This window comes from Ochotona princeps, chromosome 3 (assembly GCF_030435755.1).
Source record: "Ochotona princeps isolate mOchPri1 chromosome 3, mOchPri1.hap1, whole genome shotgun sequence".
NCBI classification, from domain to species: Eukaryota; Metazoa; Chordata; class Mammalia; order Lagomorpha; family Ochotonidae; genus Ochotona; species Ochotona princeps.
This window is the reverse complement of record NC_080834.1, coordinates 68,674,957-68,691,259: the sequence shown is the minus strand read 5'-3', so window position 1 is coordinate 68,691,259 and position 16,303 is coordinate 68,674,957. Positions and strand designations below refer to the sequence as shown.

At 46.3% G+C, this 16,303-nt stretch overlaps 1 protein-coding gene across 2 annotated transcripts in view; it reads left to right on the top strand.

Moving 5' to 3' along the window:
* The first annotated feature begins 1,371 nt into the window (after window positions 1-1,371).
* ZBTB11 (zinc finger and BTB domain containing 11) overlaps window positions 1,372-16,303 on the top strand; it is a 45,632-nt gene continuing 30,700 nt past the window's right edge. For both annotated transcript variants that reach the window (XR_009245168.1, XM_004593223.4), the window contains exons 1-5: window positions 1,372-2,387; window positions 11,177-11,412; window positions 12,339-12,570; window positions 14,950-15,794; window positions 16,042-16,218. Coding sequence is in view for 1 of the 2 variants with exons in the window: in XM_004593223.4 (XP_004593280.2) it covers window positions 2,078-2,387; window positions 11,177-11,412; window positions 12,339-12,570; window positions 14,950-15,794; window positions 16,042-16,218 (1,800 nt within the window). In the remaining variant the exon portion in view is untranslated. The remainder of the gene's footprint in view (window positions 2,388-11,176; window positions 11,413-12,338; window positions 12,571-14,949; window positions 15,795-16,041; window positions 16,219-16,303) is intronic.

Here is a 16,303-nt window from a genome sequence, read left to right as displayed (position 1 = left end):
AAAGGAAGAGTATGCTATACTTCATAGTGAAACGGCCATGTCATATTGCAGATGCCTTTCATAGCCTGGTATTCCAGAAATAAAATGTCCCTTTAGGGCACTGTGTTAGTGTTCCAAAGCCAAACTGCCAATTTGAATTATCCCATCTTGGGTTTCCCAGGAGCTAGAAGTAAAACCTACTTAGTATAAATAGGTTTCACCCTGGAAGACAATTTGACCATAGCCCAAAGGAAATTCAATATAAGGGTTCCCTTGTGCCCTCATGCCTTGTTTAGTAGAAGCTAAGTTGGTGACGGGTTTATATGTGTTATGTAGTTGTCACTGTGTTTACTATAAACTTAGAACACTGAAGTGTTGTGAGAATTTGGAGAAGAGGCAGCAGGGCTGGGCCTAGCTGAAAAGCCATCTCATTGCTTTCCCAGGTGTCTTAGCTGAGTGGAAGCTTTCTAACCATGTGGAAGACTGAGGCTTAGGCCACTGAGCCACAGAAAGGGCTTCTATTCAAGGGAGTAGATACACCCGGCATACACGAGCAGTGGATTTGGATCCACTGATCTCAACTGTTCTGCAAAAAATTCTCCACCGTTCAATTTCATTCCTTCCATCTGTAGTCGGAAAGTCTCAGTGCATACCAGGCCTGATAAGGATTTCCTCTGGACTTTGGGAACTTGATCCCTGCTGGGCTGGAGTTTGATGTGTTCTGGCCACTGGGATTGACAACATGCATCGCAATTGGTGAGCAAACCCAGGAGCATCACCAAAGCCCTGGCATTCAACTTCAGCCCCTCCCCTACTTTCACTGTGGTAAAAACTTTGACTGTAGTCTCCCAGGAAGCAGAGGGTTGGATTTTTTTTTTAATTTAATTGCAAAGTCAGATATACAGCGAGGAAGCGAGACAGGAAGATCTGTCCGATGATTCACTCCCCAAGTGACCACAACGGCCAGTGCTGCGCCAATCTGAAGTTAGGAGCCAGGAACTTCCTCCACGCAGGGTCCCAAGGCTTTGGGCTGTCCTCCACAGCTTTCCCAGGTCATAGGCAGGGAGCTGGATGGGAAGTAGAACTCTTGGGATTAGAACCGGTGCCCTGGGATCCCACCGCATTCAAGGCAAGTACTTTGGCCACTAGGCCCCCGGTGGGAGACCTGGAGGAAGTTCCTGGCTCCTGGCTTTGGATTGGCTCACTTCCAGCTGTTGTGGCCTCGTGCAGAGTGAACCAGCAGATTTTCTTCTCTGTGTCTCCTCCTCTCTGCATATATCTTACTTTGAAATAAAACATAAATTAGAGCCGGCGCCCACATGGGATCCAGAGACGTTCAAGGCGAGGACTTTATTTTGAGGAAAACCGTCACCATATATACTGATCATTCTAGAAAAATCCCGATTGTTCCTTGGTAGTTTAGAGTTAAGCTGTTGGGTTTTACAACGTCAGCAATTCGATCTTATAACGCTTACGGGGCGGGCCCTGTATTTGCACAGGAATGACAGAGGCTGTCTTTCGCCCAGTATCCTGGTGCTAACACTACTAAGAAAGACGCTTCCTGAAGTAGGGTGCCTGCAATTATTAGACATAAAATGGATTTGGCCTTGGACAGGACTGCAAATGACCGTGAGGTGCTACGCGTGGCTCCTCAGAGTGTGGGAAAGACGGAGAAAAATAAAAGGGTAAACTGCCAGTACTTAACATGTCTGCTCAAAGCCCTTTCGAGCTATGACAGGAAGCGTCTACCCGCTTCCAAAATGTCGGCCGGCGGCACTGACGTCACTAGATCCGCTCCAGCCAGCCAGACAGCCCACGAGCTCCACCCAAGCCCAAGCGCCTCCTTCACTCTGCGGCACTTCCGGTGGTGCAGCAGCCATTTTGTCAGTCGCCAGTGGATCCGCGCGCCGCAGAAGTGCAGTTCCCCCTGGTTACCAGCCCGTCCGTTCTCCCGAGGCGCCGAGGGCGCCGTCGAGGAGCGCTCACCGGAGGCACGGCCGTGCGGGCGCCCAGGGCCTCCCGCCGCTGCGTCCGCCCGTCGCTGGGCGCTGCCTTCCGCCCTCCTCGCTGACAGGCGCCCCCGGAGCCGCCGTCCGCGATGTCAAGCGAGGAGAGCTACCGGGCCATCCTGCGCTACCTGACGAACGAGCGCGAGCCGTACGCTCCGGGCACGGAAGGCAATGTCAAGCGCAAGATCCGCAAGGCCGCCGCCTGCTACGTGGTGCGAGGCGGCACGCTGTACTACCAGCGGCGGCAGCGGCACCGCAAGACCTTCGCCGAGCTGGAGGTGGTCCTGCAGCCCGAGCGGCGCCGCGGCCTCATCGAGGCTGCACACCTGGGCCCCGGCGGCACTCACCACACCCGGCACCAGACCTGGCACGACCTGTCCAAGACCTACTGGTGGCGAGGTGAGGCGCGGCGGGCGGAGGGCGAGGGTCCCGGCTCGGGCTGCGGCCGGCCGGGCGGAGGGCGTGCGGAGGGTCCCGGCTCGGGCTGCGGCCGGCCGGGCGGAGGGCGTGCGGAGGGTCTCGGCTCGGGCGCTGGGCGGGTGGAGGGTCCCGACTCGGGCTGCTGCTGGGCGGGTCCGCCCCTCTTGCCAGCCCTGCGGCTGTCCCGGGGCGCTGGGGAGCTCGCGGGCGGTACGGGAGGCATGGTCGGCGCGGAGCCGGGGCAGCTCGCTGCCTGCAGGGAGTTCTGCTCTCGCTGCTTGCGGCGAGAGTTTGGAGGTTCCTTGCACCCTCCCCGGCACGAATAATGACTAATATGTGCAGGAGGGTGAAGCGACGGTGAGAGCTATTGTCTGGAGCTTTATTTTTAGTGCAGTTGTGAAGAGTCTAGAATATTCGGTGAAGTCCTAGTCCTGAATGGTTTAATACTTCTCCTATGAAAAGGGCTTTGGGAACTGTGAGGCACAGTGGTTTTCTTTAAATTGTTACGAAGTACAGCTCTCTAAAGCTTCTTGGTTCCTCAGGTGTGTAACAAGTGGTTTCTGGACCGCCTACCCTTTCCACAAAGTTGAATATTCATTTTAAACCGCTGTCTGGGTTACTTGGCTCTAGAGAAAGCCAGCTGTAAAATTGTATACGTCAATATTGTAATAGCAATTACTGAAATAGTCAATATTGGCTGATCCCTGCATTTCATTAGGATTGATTGGGCAGACCATTGCTTTGCCATCAAATGTGTCATTTAATACTGTATGGTGAGTGAAAGCTAAAGGTGACATTGATCAAACATGCATAGTTTTTATTTTATTTTATTTTTTAAGATTTCTTTACTTTGGGCCCGGTGTGATAGCTTAGTGGTTAAAGTCCTCGCCTTGAACACACTGGTATCCCATATGGGCACCGTTTCTAATCCCGGCAGCCCCGCTTGCCATCCAGCTCCCTGCCTGTGGTTTGGGAAAGCAGTTCAGGAAGGCCCAAAGACTTGGGACCCTGCACCCGTGTGGGAGGTCTGGAGGAGGCTCCTGACTTTTGGCTTTGGATTGGCTTAGCTCCAGCTGTTGCTTGGGGAGTGAACCATCGGATGGAAGATCTTCCTCTCTGTGTCTCCTCCTCTCTGTATATCTGTCTTTCCAATAAAAAATAAAGAAATCTGTAAAATAAAATAAAAAAATAATAAAATATTTATTTTTATTGGAAAGTCAGATGTACAAAGAGGTGAGACAAAAGTTCTTCCATCCACTGGTTTAGTTGGAACTTCAGCCAACACCCACTGGAACTCTGGCTTAACTCACTATGTCGTAGCACTGGCCCCAGTGATTAAGGTTTTTTGTTTTGTTTTGTTTTTAAACGTGATTAATTCTGATTTTTTGTTTGTAAGATTTCTTTTTGGGGGGTCTGTCATGATAGCTCAACTGGCTAATTCGCTGCTGCAAGCATTGGCATCCCATATAGGTGCCAGTGTGTGACCCTGCTGTTCCACGCCCACCCAGCTCCCTGCTTGTGGCCTGGGAAAGCAGTGGAGGATGGCCCAAGGCCTTGGGACCCTGCACCCACGTGGGAGAGTAGAGGAGGCTCCTGGTTCCTGGCTTCAGATCAGCTCAGCTCTAGCCATATGGCCATTTGGAGAGTGAACCAATGGGTGGAAGATCATTTTCTCTGTCTCTCTTTATTTCTGTAAATTTGCCTTTCCAATAAAAATCCCCACCCCATTTATTCTGGTTTTAAGAGATTGGTGTTTGTAGTGGGCATAGATAATGATCCAAAAATGGTAATTAGCAAAGATACGCATTCAAAATTATTTATTTGAAAGGCAGATGCAGACAAAAAGAGATGTTACATGAGTATATCAAAACGCCTACAGTTGGGCCTGGCGGCGTGGCCTAGCGGCTAAAGTCCTCGCCTTGAAAGCCCCGGGATCCCATGTGGGCGCCGGTTCTAATCCCGGCAGCTCCACTTCCCATCCAGCTCCCTGCTTGTGGCCTGGGAAAGCAGTGGAGGACTGCCCAATGCATTGGGACCTGCGTGGGAGACCCAGAGGAGGTTCCTGGTTCCCGGCTTCGGATTTGCGCGCATCGGCCCGTTGCGGCTCACTTGGGGAGTGAATCATCGGATGGAAGATCTTCCTCTCTGTTTCTCCTCCTCTGTGTATATCTGGCTGTAATAAAATGAATAAATCTTTAAAAAAATAATGCCTACAGTTGTTGGGGTTGGATGTAGGCATCCTATGCAACATGCCCACCAGAATGTGCAGTTTTTAAAGTGTCATAAAGGTATTCTCTAGCAGTATACTCACAAGCAATTGTAGACTTTATCTGCTAACAAATCAGGCTTAGCCGAGGTTTGGCATTACAGATAGGCACCATCTTAAGACCCGAGTTGCCCCATTTCTGATCCAACGTGCTGAAAAACCTGGGAATGCCTTGCAAGATGACCCAGTTGCTTGAGCTCCTTTGTGGGAGACCCAGAAGAGGTTCTTGGGAAGTGAAACAGTAGATGGAAGACTTTTCTCTCTCTTTTCCTTGGTAACTCTTTCAAATAAATTAAAAGGAAATCTTTGAAAAAAAAAAAGACAGCCGATATTAATTTTAATGCTGAGGTGGGGAAAGAAAGCCACTGATTCTATTCCTTTTTTTTTCATGTTAGATCTGTCTCACGTGTGTGTGATTGCTGGGGACAGTGCTTCAAAACCAGTCCACTAACAGTTTTATCGGGCATAGTTTACAGATTGCTAATTTAGGCTAATACCTTCATATTGTGAGTCAGTGCATAGATAAAATTGCAACTTTCATTATTTGGAACCAGTGAAAACTTTTTTTTATGGATATTAGCTCTCAAACTTATTTCAGAATTTTTTTCTTGTTATTTGTTTTGTTTTTGTTTTGTTTGTTTGTTTTTGATTGTTTTCTTCTCTCTCTCTTTTCTGTGTCTGGGGTAAGCAGGGAGATAAAGGTAGAAGCTCCACTCGGCCTCCCAACAATCCCAGATCCCCGATGTGAGGCATCTTCCCACGGCACTGCTCAACGAGGTTTCGATAGTTTAACAGTTCTCAATTGCCACCAGTCCAAGCATGATGGAATCTCTCCAGAATCCACTGTCTAACATAATTTACCTTAGAGTCTCCATTTGCCCAGTTTTTCACTGTCAACATGTGGTTGGGGTAATTGATCGATCTGTTGTGTCCCCCATCCTCTGTTGTGGTACCAGGTGTCCTCTGCAGGCTCCAATGTAATACTGTATCCTCCATGTGCTCCTGGATATGCTGTCCACTGCTCTGAACCACTAAGAAGGCTCAGCTGACAAATGCACTCCATGATCAGACCATGGAACCTGCAATTCTCTTCATGGTTGAGGCTCTGAGTTCAGCAGTTCAGTTGAAGGAATCCCCAAATAAATTTCGTCTGAGGTGATTCCAGACCTGATTCTTGTATGTGCATGCCAGTACATGGCCCTGCACAGACCGTCACTCCAGTCTGCTTATGCATGTGCTGGTGGTTGCATGTGCTGGTCAGTTCTGTCTTCTACACGAACCAGTGGATGTTGCAGTCCAGTTACCCACCAGGCTTGATCCCAGCCACAGATCTTGTGTGTGCCAGTGGTTGTACTGACCCAGTTTGGCATAGTCTCTCACCTGTCGTGGTCTTTGCCTTGGGATGCTGTAGTCTGGCCTGACCCATCCTGTCCCCAGTCCCGACTTTCGCTGGTGGGTGCTGCAACCTGGCCCTACTCAGTCGGCTCCCATCTGTGGCTCATGCAAATCAGTAGGTGTGACAGCCTAATCTGGAATGACCTGCGCTGCAGCCTGATTTCTGCACTTGCTAGTGAGCTAAGGTTTGCTCGGCCCTGCTTGGTCAACCCCCTTCCCAATCCAGCCACACATTGGCCAGCAGTTGGAGCTACTTTGCCCAGCTCGCTCAACCCCCAGGCCTGGACCATGTATCACCAGCGGAAGTTATGACCCACTAGGAGAGTTTCCCAAGTTCCCCCACTTGATCCACTCCCAGGCCCAGATTCCATACATGCCAGTGGGTGTTAGGCCCTTGCCCTGCATAGTCAGCCCTTCCATCTTGGCCTTGTATGAGCTGGTGAGTGTTGCATCCTGGCCCACTTCAAACCATGTTTCAAGATGCACATGTTGGTGTTGCAGCCTGAATCTGCCCAGACTGTTACTGGTCACTGTACCTGTGAGTGATAGCACGTTCTATGGTCACTCCTAGCTCAGCCCATCACTGCCTCTATTGAACTAACCAGCATGACTTATATTTTTTTTTTAAAGATTTATTCATTTTATTACAGCCAGATATACAGAGAGGAGGAGAGACAGAGAGGAAGATCTTCCATCCGATGATTCACTCCCTAAGTGAGCGGCAACGGGCCGATGCGCGCCAATCCAAAACCAGGAACCTGGAACCTCTTCCAGGTCTCCCACGCGGGTGCAGTGTCCCAATGCATTGGGCAGTCCTCCACTGCTTTCCCAGGCCACAAGCAGGGAGCTGGATGGGAAGTGGAGCTGCCGGGATTAGAACCGGCGCCCATATGGGATCCCGGGGCTTTCAAGGCGAGGACTTTAGCCGCTAGGCCACGCCGCCGGGCCCATGACTTACATTTTAAAAGGCTTAGGCCCACATATCCCCCACAGAATCTCCCTTCGGTTCTCTCACATGCTGGTTAGTGTCATGGCCTACTTAATGTGACCCGTCCCCTGTTCCAACATTCAGTCAGGTAATAGGGTCTAGCCCTTCTAGGCAGGCCCCTAGCACTAGCTTTCATATGACTGGTGTATGGTGGTCAGCATCGTTTGGTGATAATAAAAAAAGCTCTACACAGGACTCAACATGTAGGCTGCTGTATCAGTCTGGCCCATACAGATAGTCTGGTCTCTTCCCTCCAAACCACCAGGTCTCAGTCCCCTTGCTTAACTGCAAGTACAGTGACCCTGTCGTTGGAGTCACTCAGGCTTGATTCCTCACCTACACGCACTGTGGCCTCATTCATTGATGTCCCTAGATAGCAATTCCTCACCTCCAGGGCCCCAGAGTTGGCCAGCAGGTGGAGCCTGGTGCCAGTTGGCACACTGGCCCCCCCAAAGTCCGGTACTTGCTAACAGCATGACAGCAGTTGCTATGGCCGGGGCCTCAGGCATTGAGTTCAACCTGCTTGGATACCCCAGCAACTGCTGGGAGCTCCCACCAACCAGGCCCCGAGGTCAGACTCCCCTAGGTCCCTCCCACCATGATGATGGAGGCGGGTGGAGCTAGGACCCGCCCTTCCAAGAGATCTCTTCACAGCATATTTACAGCAAAGGGAGAAACCTCTTGGGCCCAGGCAAGCCCAGGACTCCTTACCGCGTGGCAGCAGTGGCTATGGCAAGGGTACCAGGTATTGAGTCATACCTGGCTTGGGTACCCCCAATAGCCACAGGCTGCTGGAAGCTCCCACCACTCAGGCCCTGAGGTCGAACTCCCCTAGGTGGTGGTGGGTGGAACCAGGGCCCGCCCTTGCTCCTGGTCATTGTTTTTCATGATACAGTTCCATATAGGCTCAGGGATTTCCCCTTCCACCCTTCTCATATACCTTCCTCCCTGTATTATAGTAGTAGGAAAGTGTTAATAGATATTTTTCCCTATCTTTGTTATCCCGTATTGTTAGAGTTTCAGAATGACTCTGGACCTGATACAATGGCCCAGCTGTCTATTTTATTTGAAAGGAAGTGTTAAAGAGGTCTTCTACTTGCTGGTTCATGCTGCATATGGCTGCACCAGCTGAGCCAGTCTGAAACCAAGAGCCAGGAACCTCTTCTGAGTCTCCCACATGGCTGCGGTGGCTCAAAGCCTGATCCATCCTCCACTGCTTGCCAAGGTGCGGTTAGCCGAGATTGGCTAGACTGGAAGTAGGGCAGTCAGGACAAACCGATACCCGTATGGGATATCAGCGCTGAAATCGTGACCTAAGCCACTACATCACAGCACTGGTCCCCTGGAAATATTTATATATATATATATTTATTTATTTTTATTAAAAAGTCAGATTTACAGAGAGAAGGAGAGACAGAAGGATATTCTATCTGCTGATTCACTCTCCATGTGGCCACAATGGCCAGAGCTGAGCTGATCTGAAGCTAAGAGCTTCCTCAGGGTCTCCCACATGGGTGCAGGGTCCCAAGGCCTTGGACCATCCTCTACTGCTTTCCCAGGCCACAGCTGGGAGCTGGATATGAACTGGCACCCATATGGGATCCAGGTAAAGGGAAGGCAAGGACTTTAGCCACTAGGCTACTGCACCAGGCCCTAAATAAGTTTTTGTCTTTCAAAAAATATAAATAAGTAAAAAGTTTTTGTCTTTCAAGTTTTATCTTGGGTTTTCTTATTGGAAAGGCAAATATACAGAGAGAAGCAGAAACAGAAATGTCACCGACCTCTGGTTACTTCCCAAATGGCTACAACGGCCAGAGCCGAGCCAATCCGAACCCAGGAGTCAGAAGCTTCCTCCAGATTTCCCACACGGGTGCAAGGTCTTAAGGTTTTGGGCCATCCTTGACTGCTTTCCCCCACCACAAACAGTTTGCTGGAAGGGAAATGGAGCTGCCAGGAAATGAAGCAGAACGCTATGAGATCCTGGTGAATGCAAGGCTCTCACTCTGGGTTGCTTTCCTCACATATTTCATCTCTTTTTCCACATATCCATTTTTTATATTATGACAAAATATAAACAGCATAAAATGTGCTCCTCTTTTTTTTTTTTTTTTGAAAGATTTATTTTTATTGGAAAGTCAGATACACTGAGAGGAAGAGAGAAAAAGAAGGTCTTCCATCTGTTGATTCGCTCCCTAAGCGACCACAGTGGCTGGAGCTGAGCAGATCCGAAGCCAGGAGCCTGGAGCCTTTTCTGGGTCTCCCATGTGGGTGCAGTGTCCCAAGGCTTTGGGCCATCCTCTACTGCTTTCCCAGGCCACAAGCAGGGAGCTGGATGGGAAGCAGGGCTGCCAGGATTAGACTTGGTACCCATATGGGATCCCAGCATGCAAGGCAAGGACTTTAGCTGGTAGGCTATCGCACCAGGCCCGAAATGTGCCCCTCTCTTTAAAAGAAAAGACTTATTTTTTATTTATTTGAAAGAGTTACAAAGAAGAAACAGACTTTTTCATTCACTGCTTCATTCTTCAAATGGCAGGGACCTGGAGGTTCTTCCAGGTCTGTTAATTGAGTGCTGGCACCGAAGTACTTGGTGCGTTTTCAGGTACTTTCCCAGGCACAGTAACAGGGAGCTGGATCAGAACTGGAGCTGCTTAGACTTGAAATGCTGCCTATATGGAATTCTGGTGTTGTGAGCAGAGGCTTAACTTACTACACCACAACACCAACCTCTCCCCCAAATTTGTCTCTTGACAAATTTCATGTGTATGACTAAGTGACATTAATTACATGTATGTTGTTGTGTTCGCTGTCCTGCAGTGATGGACTTGGTGCACAGAGCCTGAAATAATGCTTGTGAGGTAGTGGCACCAGACTTTTTTAGACTGAGGGTCCCATAGGATAAGGGAGGAGGTATTGAGCGTCAGTAGTTCCCATAAGCCTTTCTATGTAACTCATTAATTGTTTGGAACCATCTTTTGTTTTGTATATCCCATCAGGTGTTCTCATTTAAACGATATCCAGTCAGTTGTTTTTGTATGAAAACATACAAATGTAAGTTGTAGAAATGATATCCTATCAGTTGTAATCCTGTGTTCATTGTCCTTCTATGAATCATGCTGTCCTACATGGTACATCTAGCATCACTGTTCTTTTCTAGAAAGTTCTCATTATACTGACCCATTTACTCTTAAATGTATATAAAATATGATACATAGATACCTCTTGCTATTGTATCATTTTAAAAACCTGATACTATACCTCATATATAAATAGATTTGTTTTGAAACACTTATTTGAAAGGCAGAATTACAGAAAGAGCGATCTTCCATCTGCCGACTTACTCCACAAATGGCTGCAGTGGCTGGGCTGGGCTGATGCCAAGATCTTCGTCTTTGTCTCCGATGTGTGTTCAGGGGCGCAGGTAGTTGGGCCATCTTCAGCTGCTTTCCCAGGTGCATTTTGAAGGAGGTAGATCGTTAAGTGGAGCAGCTAGTACTCAAACCACACCAATACAAGATGCTGGCATCACAATTGGCAACTTGCCCCACTTGTAGCACAACACTGGCCCTCAAATACACATAGTATACAAAAATTAAATGTCATATTGCTGTGCCCAGATTTTGAGATACCTAGAAATCACCAGGAGTCTGAAGTCGATCCAAGTGCACAAGGATGGTTTATTCAAGCTTAGCATGTCCGAGCCTGGGTTCTTGGTTGAGAGCAGGCAGCTGGCAGACCAACACACTTTACAGGTGTGCAGCACACTCATAGGGTTTTTAATAGGGGCAATTCACAATAGCCTGCAAGGTGAGGGGAGGTACCACACATTCCCTACCTATCAGGCTGGACAGCCCATGCCTCCAGCAACTAAGGGCAGCACCCATCTGTGAGATAATCAGACATAGGCGGGCCTTGATTCCTGAGAATGGACCAGACATAGGTGGTTATCTGTACTAAAGGTCACATAGGCCTTTGGCCTGCAAGCTCACAGTTTCTTAGTAACAATGAGCCATGAACAAATGGATAAATGGTTGGGATTTTGATCTGAGGTTCTTTAATATTCAGTTTTTATACGGAAACCGTGTTGGGTTTGACTTGTTCATTTTCTTTTTATTTTAGGCATATTAAAGCAAGTCAAGGATTACATTAAGCAGTGTAGCAAATGCCAGGAGAAACTAGATCGTTCTCGTCCAATATCAGATACTTCGGAAATGCTGGAAGAATTGGGACTCGACCTTGAATCTGGAGAAGAAAGTAATGAATCAGAGGATGACCTGAGTAACTTTACTTCACCTCCAACCACAGCCTCCAAGCCTACCAAGAAGAAGCCGGTATCCAAACATGAACTTGTTTTTGTAAGTAGTACTTTGCGTTCAGCTTTAACATTTGTCATAGGCGTACCAGGTTCTCAAGCCAATGGACTGGTTGATACTGGTGTTAATGGTGCTGTTTTAAAAGCAGTTCTGTGTATCTGAAGTATAGCCTATTGATTGAAGCAATACGGGTAATATATTATGTTGCTGTTTAAGGTAAAAGTAAGTTAATGCTGCCTCATGTTGATTATAGGTGTCAAATTATTCTCTTTAAAATAAATCTGGTAACCTATTGGTTGGTTCATTACTTTTCATCCCCATGCCTCCTCTGTCCCCCTTTTTTAGGGATTCTTTTAATTTGAAAAACAGAGTTACAGAGTAAGAGGGAGAGACACAGAAAATAAAGTGACCTTCCCTTCTCTGGTTCACTTTTTAAATGGAGGTAATGGTCCAAATATTTGCCGTATTTCACTGCTTTCCCAGATGAATTACAAAACTCTGCATCAGGAGTGTAGTAGCCAGTACCACAGTCGATCCCAAGTGCGTTGCGGGCTATCAGTGTTGCAGGTGGTGCTGAGCCTTGCTGTGCCACAGCACTGGTCCTTCTTCCCCTTTGTGATGATATATGCGTACTGAGAAGCAGGCTGTCTCTGCAAGAAGTTCCTGGGGCTTTCCACAAGGCAGATTTAATCTGGCTAGTTTTTGTTGGTTTCTTTTTTTCCCCTTACTTTCATCCATTTCATACGACATCACACTCTGAGCAGCAAGAAGAGGCAGTGACAAGCGAGGAAACAAGTTTTTATTACGTAAATTGCAATAATGATGGCAGAACATATAGGACAGTATGTCTTTAAGCACAAGGGTAAAGAGTGTTGCGTCACTACTTCATATTTGTTAAAAGCTGTTTTAGAAGCTTGCTTAAAAAAAAGTGTTGGTAAATGATACAGTTCTTGTTCTCAATTTGTTAGGTTGACACCAAAGGGGTGGTAAAACGCTCTTCGCCAAAGCACTGTCAGGCCGTCTTAAAACAGCTGAATGAGCAGAGACTTTCCAATCAATTCTGTGATGTTACTTTGTTGATTGAAGGAGAGGAGTATAAAGCTCATAAATCTGTCTTGTCAGCTAATAGTGAATATTTTCGAGATCTTTTTATTGAAAAAGGAGCTGTTTCCAGTCATGAGGCTGTAGTGGATCTTTCTGGTAAGAATTTTCTCATATTCTTATTTTTGTTTGAAAAAACTAGAAGAAGTGGCTTTGTGTATCTTCCAAATAGAGATTGTATGCTTAAAGAAGTCTGTATACAGTGGTAGACTATGCTCAATGGAAAAGGACCTGTTCAGCAAAGGTTTCAAGATAAGAGCTGTGTTGGGCCCAGTGCGGTGGCCTAGCGGCTGAAGTCTTCGCCTTGAATGCACCGGGATATCATGTGGGCGCTGGTTCTAATCCCGGAGGCCCCACTTCCCACCCAGCTCCCTGCCTGTGGCCTGGGAAAGTAGTTGAGGACGACCCAAAGCCTTGGGACCCTGCACCCGCGTGGGGAGACCTGGAGGAAGTTCCTGGCTCCTGGCTTCGGGTCAGTGCAGCACCATCCATTGCAGTTACCTGGGAAGTGAATCATCAGGTGGAAAATCTTCTTCCCTGTCTCTCTTCCTCATTGTATATCTGACTTTGTAATAAAAATAAATAAATCTTTTTATTTTTAAAAAAGATAACAGGTGTGGAAAATTTCACTGACTCTTAGAAGTCACAACATAGAAGAATTTTTGGTATTTCAACTGTTTAAAAAAAACACTTTCAGAGAAATTCACAACTGTATCAGTATAATTACACTAAGTGAATGCTATTTGAAAATTAACTGTATCATGTTAAAATTTATTTATTTTTATTAGAAAGTCAGATTTACAGAGAGAGAGAAAGATCTTGCATCCAGCTCCCTGCTTATTCTCTGGAAAGCAGCAGAAGCTGGCCTATGTGTTTGGGCCTCTGTACTCACATGGGAGACCAGGAAGAAACTCCTGGCTGCTGGCTTCTAGCTTTGGACCTGTCCAGCTCTAACTGTTGTGGCCATTTTGGAAATGAACTAATGGTTGGAACTTTTTTTCCTTTTTTAAGATCTTTCTTATTTTAATTTTTTTAATGGAAAGAAGGATTTACAGAGAGAAGGAGATTAAGATCTTCCATCCACTGCCTCACTCCCCGAGTGGTTGCAATGGCCAGAGCTGAGCTGAACCTGAAGCCAGGAGCATCTTCCAGGTCTCCCATGCAGGTGTAGGCTCCCAAGGCTTTGGGCCATCCTCTATTGCTTTCCCAAACCACAGGCAGGGAGCTGGGAGAGAAGTGGAGCAGTCGGGACAGAACTGGTACCCATGAGTGATTCAGATGTTTCCAAGGCAAGGATTTAGCCACTGAGCCATTGTGCCAGGCCCAGTGAGATTTTTCTGTGTAACTCTGCCTTTGAAAAAAATATAAACTACATTTTTTTAAAAAAAAAGAAACTATAGGAAACTATACAATTCTTTTGATTTTAGATCATGCAAATACATTGAATAAGAAATCGCTTTTAAATGTGAAGCACTTGGGCCCAGCATGGTGGCCTAGTGGCTAAAGTTCTCACCTTGAATACACTGGGATCCCATATGGGCACTGGTTCTAACCCCGGTGGCCCTACGTCCCATCCAGTTCCTGCTTGTGGCCTGGGAAAGCAGTAGAGGATGGCCCAAGGCCTTGGGACCCTGCACCCATGTGGGAGACGCAGAAGAGGCTCCTGGCTCCTGGCTTCGAATTGGCTCAGCTCCAGTTGTTGTGGTCGCTTGGGGAGTGAATCATCGGAAGGAAAATCTGTTTCTCCTGCTCTTTGTATATCTGACTTTCCAATAAGAATAAACAAATATTTTTTTTAAAAAGTCAAGCACTGAATTCTTAGAAGAGAAATAAACTTCCTTATTTTCCCACATAAAATAACTATCAGTCTTTAAAATCCTGTTCCCTTCCTTCTAAACAGAATCGCATTAGCACATATCCACAACACCATTTGCCTTTACAGTACGGTACAGCATACACCCTGTGGCCAGTGATACTAACCATCAGGCTTGTTGCATAAAATTATTGATTGCTGTCTTAGATTTGGTGTTCAGTCAAATTTTTATTTTGACCAATGTTAAAACATATCTATATTTACTGAAATAAGATTTGGCCATAGGTTAGTTAAACCATGAGTACTCAATCACTCGCCCCCTCGTTTTTTCCTTCCATTTTTCGTCAGCTGTTTTTTGAGGAACTCAAGGAACACTTAGAGGTCTAAGGAATATGGTTTGAAAATAACTGCCTATTCTTGAGGTAGTAAGCCTTTTACTATTTTCTGTATTAAATGTTAAGAGGTAAGGCTCGTAAAAGTGAGTTTAATTAATAAACCAAAGTTTTATTTAATAAAACAAACCCAGAAGAGATCCATTGCCCAATGAATGGTTTTGTTTGTCTTTTTGTTATGTTTTGCACTGCCATAAATCTATATGAATTGTTCTTCTAAGATGGTTTATTGGCTCTAGACAGTTTTCTCCCTATGTTTCTTGTTTCTTACAGGTTTTTGTAAGGCCAGCTTCCTTCCTTTGCTGGAATTTGCCTATACTTCTGTGCTAAGTTTCGACTTCTGTAGCATGGCTGATGTTGCTGTCCTAGCTCGTCATCTGTTCATGTCAGAAGTTCTAGAAATTTGTGAAAGTGTGCATAAACTAATGGAGGAGAAGCAGCTAACAGTATATAAGAAGGGTGAAGTACAAACAGTAGCTTCCACACAGGACTTATCACAACAGAATGGAGGCACAACCCCTCCTGTGGCTAGCAATGAGGGAACGACAACAACTTTATCTACGGGACTTGAGGATTGTGAAATTGTGCTACTGATAAATGGAGAATTGGTTGAGACTGGACAGAATGGAGTAGTAGGAAGACAGCCTGGCCCCCAGGTTTCTTCACCGGCCAAAGCTGTTCTTCCATCTGTGGAGTGTGCATCTGATTCCTGTTCAGAAATGGAATGTGTTAATTCAGTAACAAAAAACAACCAAACGGAACTAGAAGCTTCAAACATCAGAGAAGATAGCACAGTCGCTAACCTGCCTTCTAATCTCTCAAGAGAGACGGTGATCAGTAGCCCTCCAGAGAACAGTGACAATGGAAATGTTACATTGACCGGCAATGACTGTACTGAAGACATTCCGAAATACGAACACAGCCTTGGACAACCTTTAGAAAATGTGGAGAATCCAGTTGCAGTGACAGCAAAGACAGACCTCGGGCCTGATGATGATACCTACCGGAGCCGACTGAGGCAGCGTTCTGTGAACGAAGGAGGGTATATTCGTCTACACAAAGGCATGGAAAAAAAACTGCAGAAACGAAAAGCCATTCCCAAGTCAGCAGTTCAACAGGTATGATGTAAAGAGTTAACCTTTGTAGGTGTGGCTTTGGGTTGAAAACATTCAATTTATGAACTTATGTCTGTCGTAGACATTATTTGGGAGGGGAGATGGCTTCATGACAGCAACTCTGTTTTAGATACCAATATTAATAAGATAATGTATGTTTGAAATATTGTTATGAGTTTAGAACATGACGTAGAACTTTCAAAATCATAGTGAGTATATTTACTTATATTGTTTTATATCTCTTACTTAGGTGGCCCAAAAACTAGTTCAAAGAGGAAAAAAGATGAAACCACCAAAAAGGGATGCTAAAGAGAACACTGAAGAAGCGCCCCACAAATGTGGGGAATGTGGAATGGTTTTTCAGAGACGATATGCTCTTATAACACACACACTAAAACATGAAAGAACTAGAGATTACAAATGTCCAGTAAGTATTTGGACAGCTACTTGAAGGTGGTAGAAAACTCATTTAAGGAACAGAATGCAATTTACCATGTGGTTATACCATACCA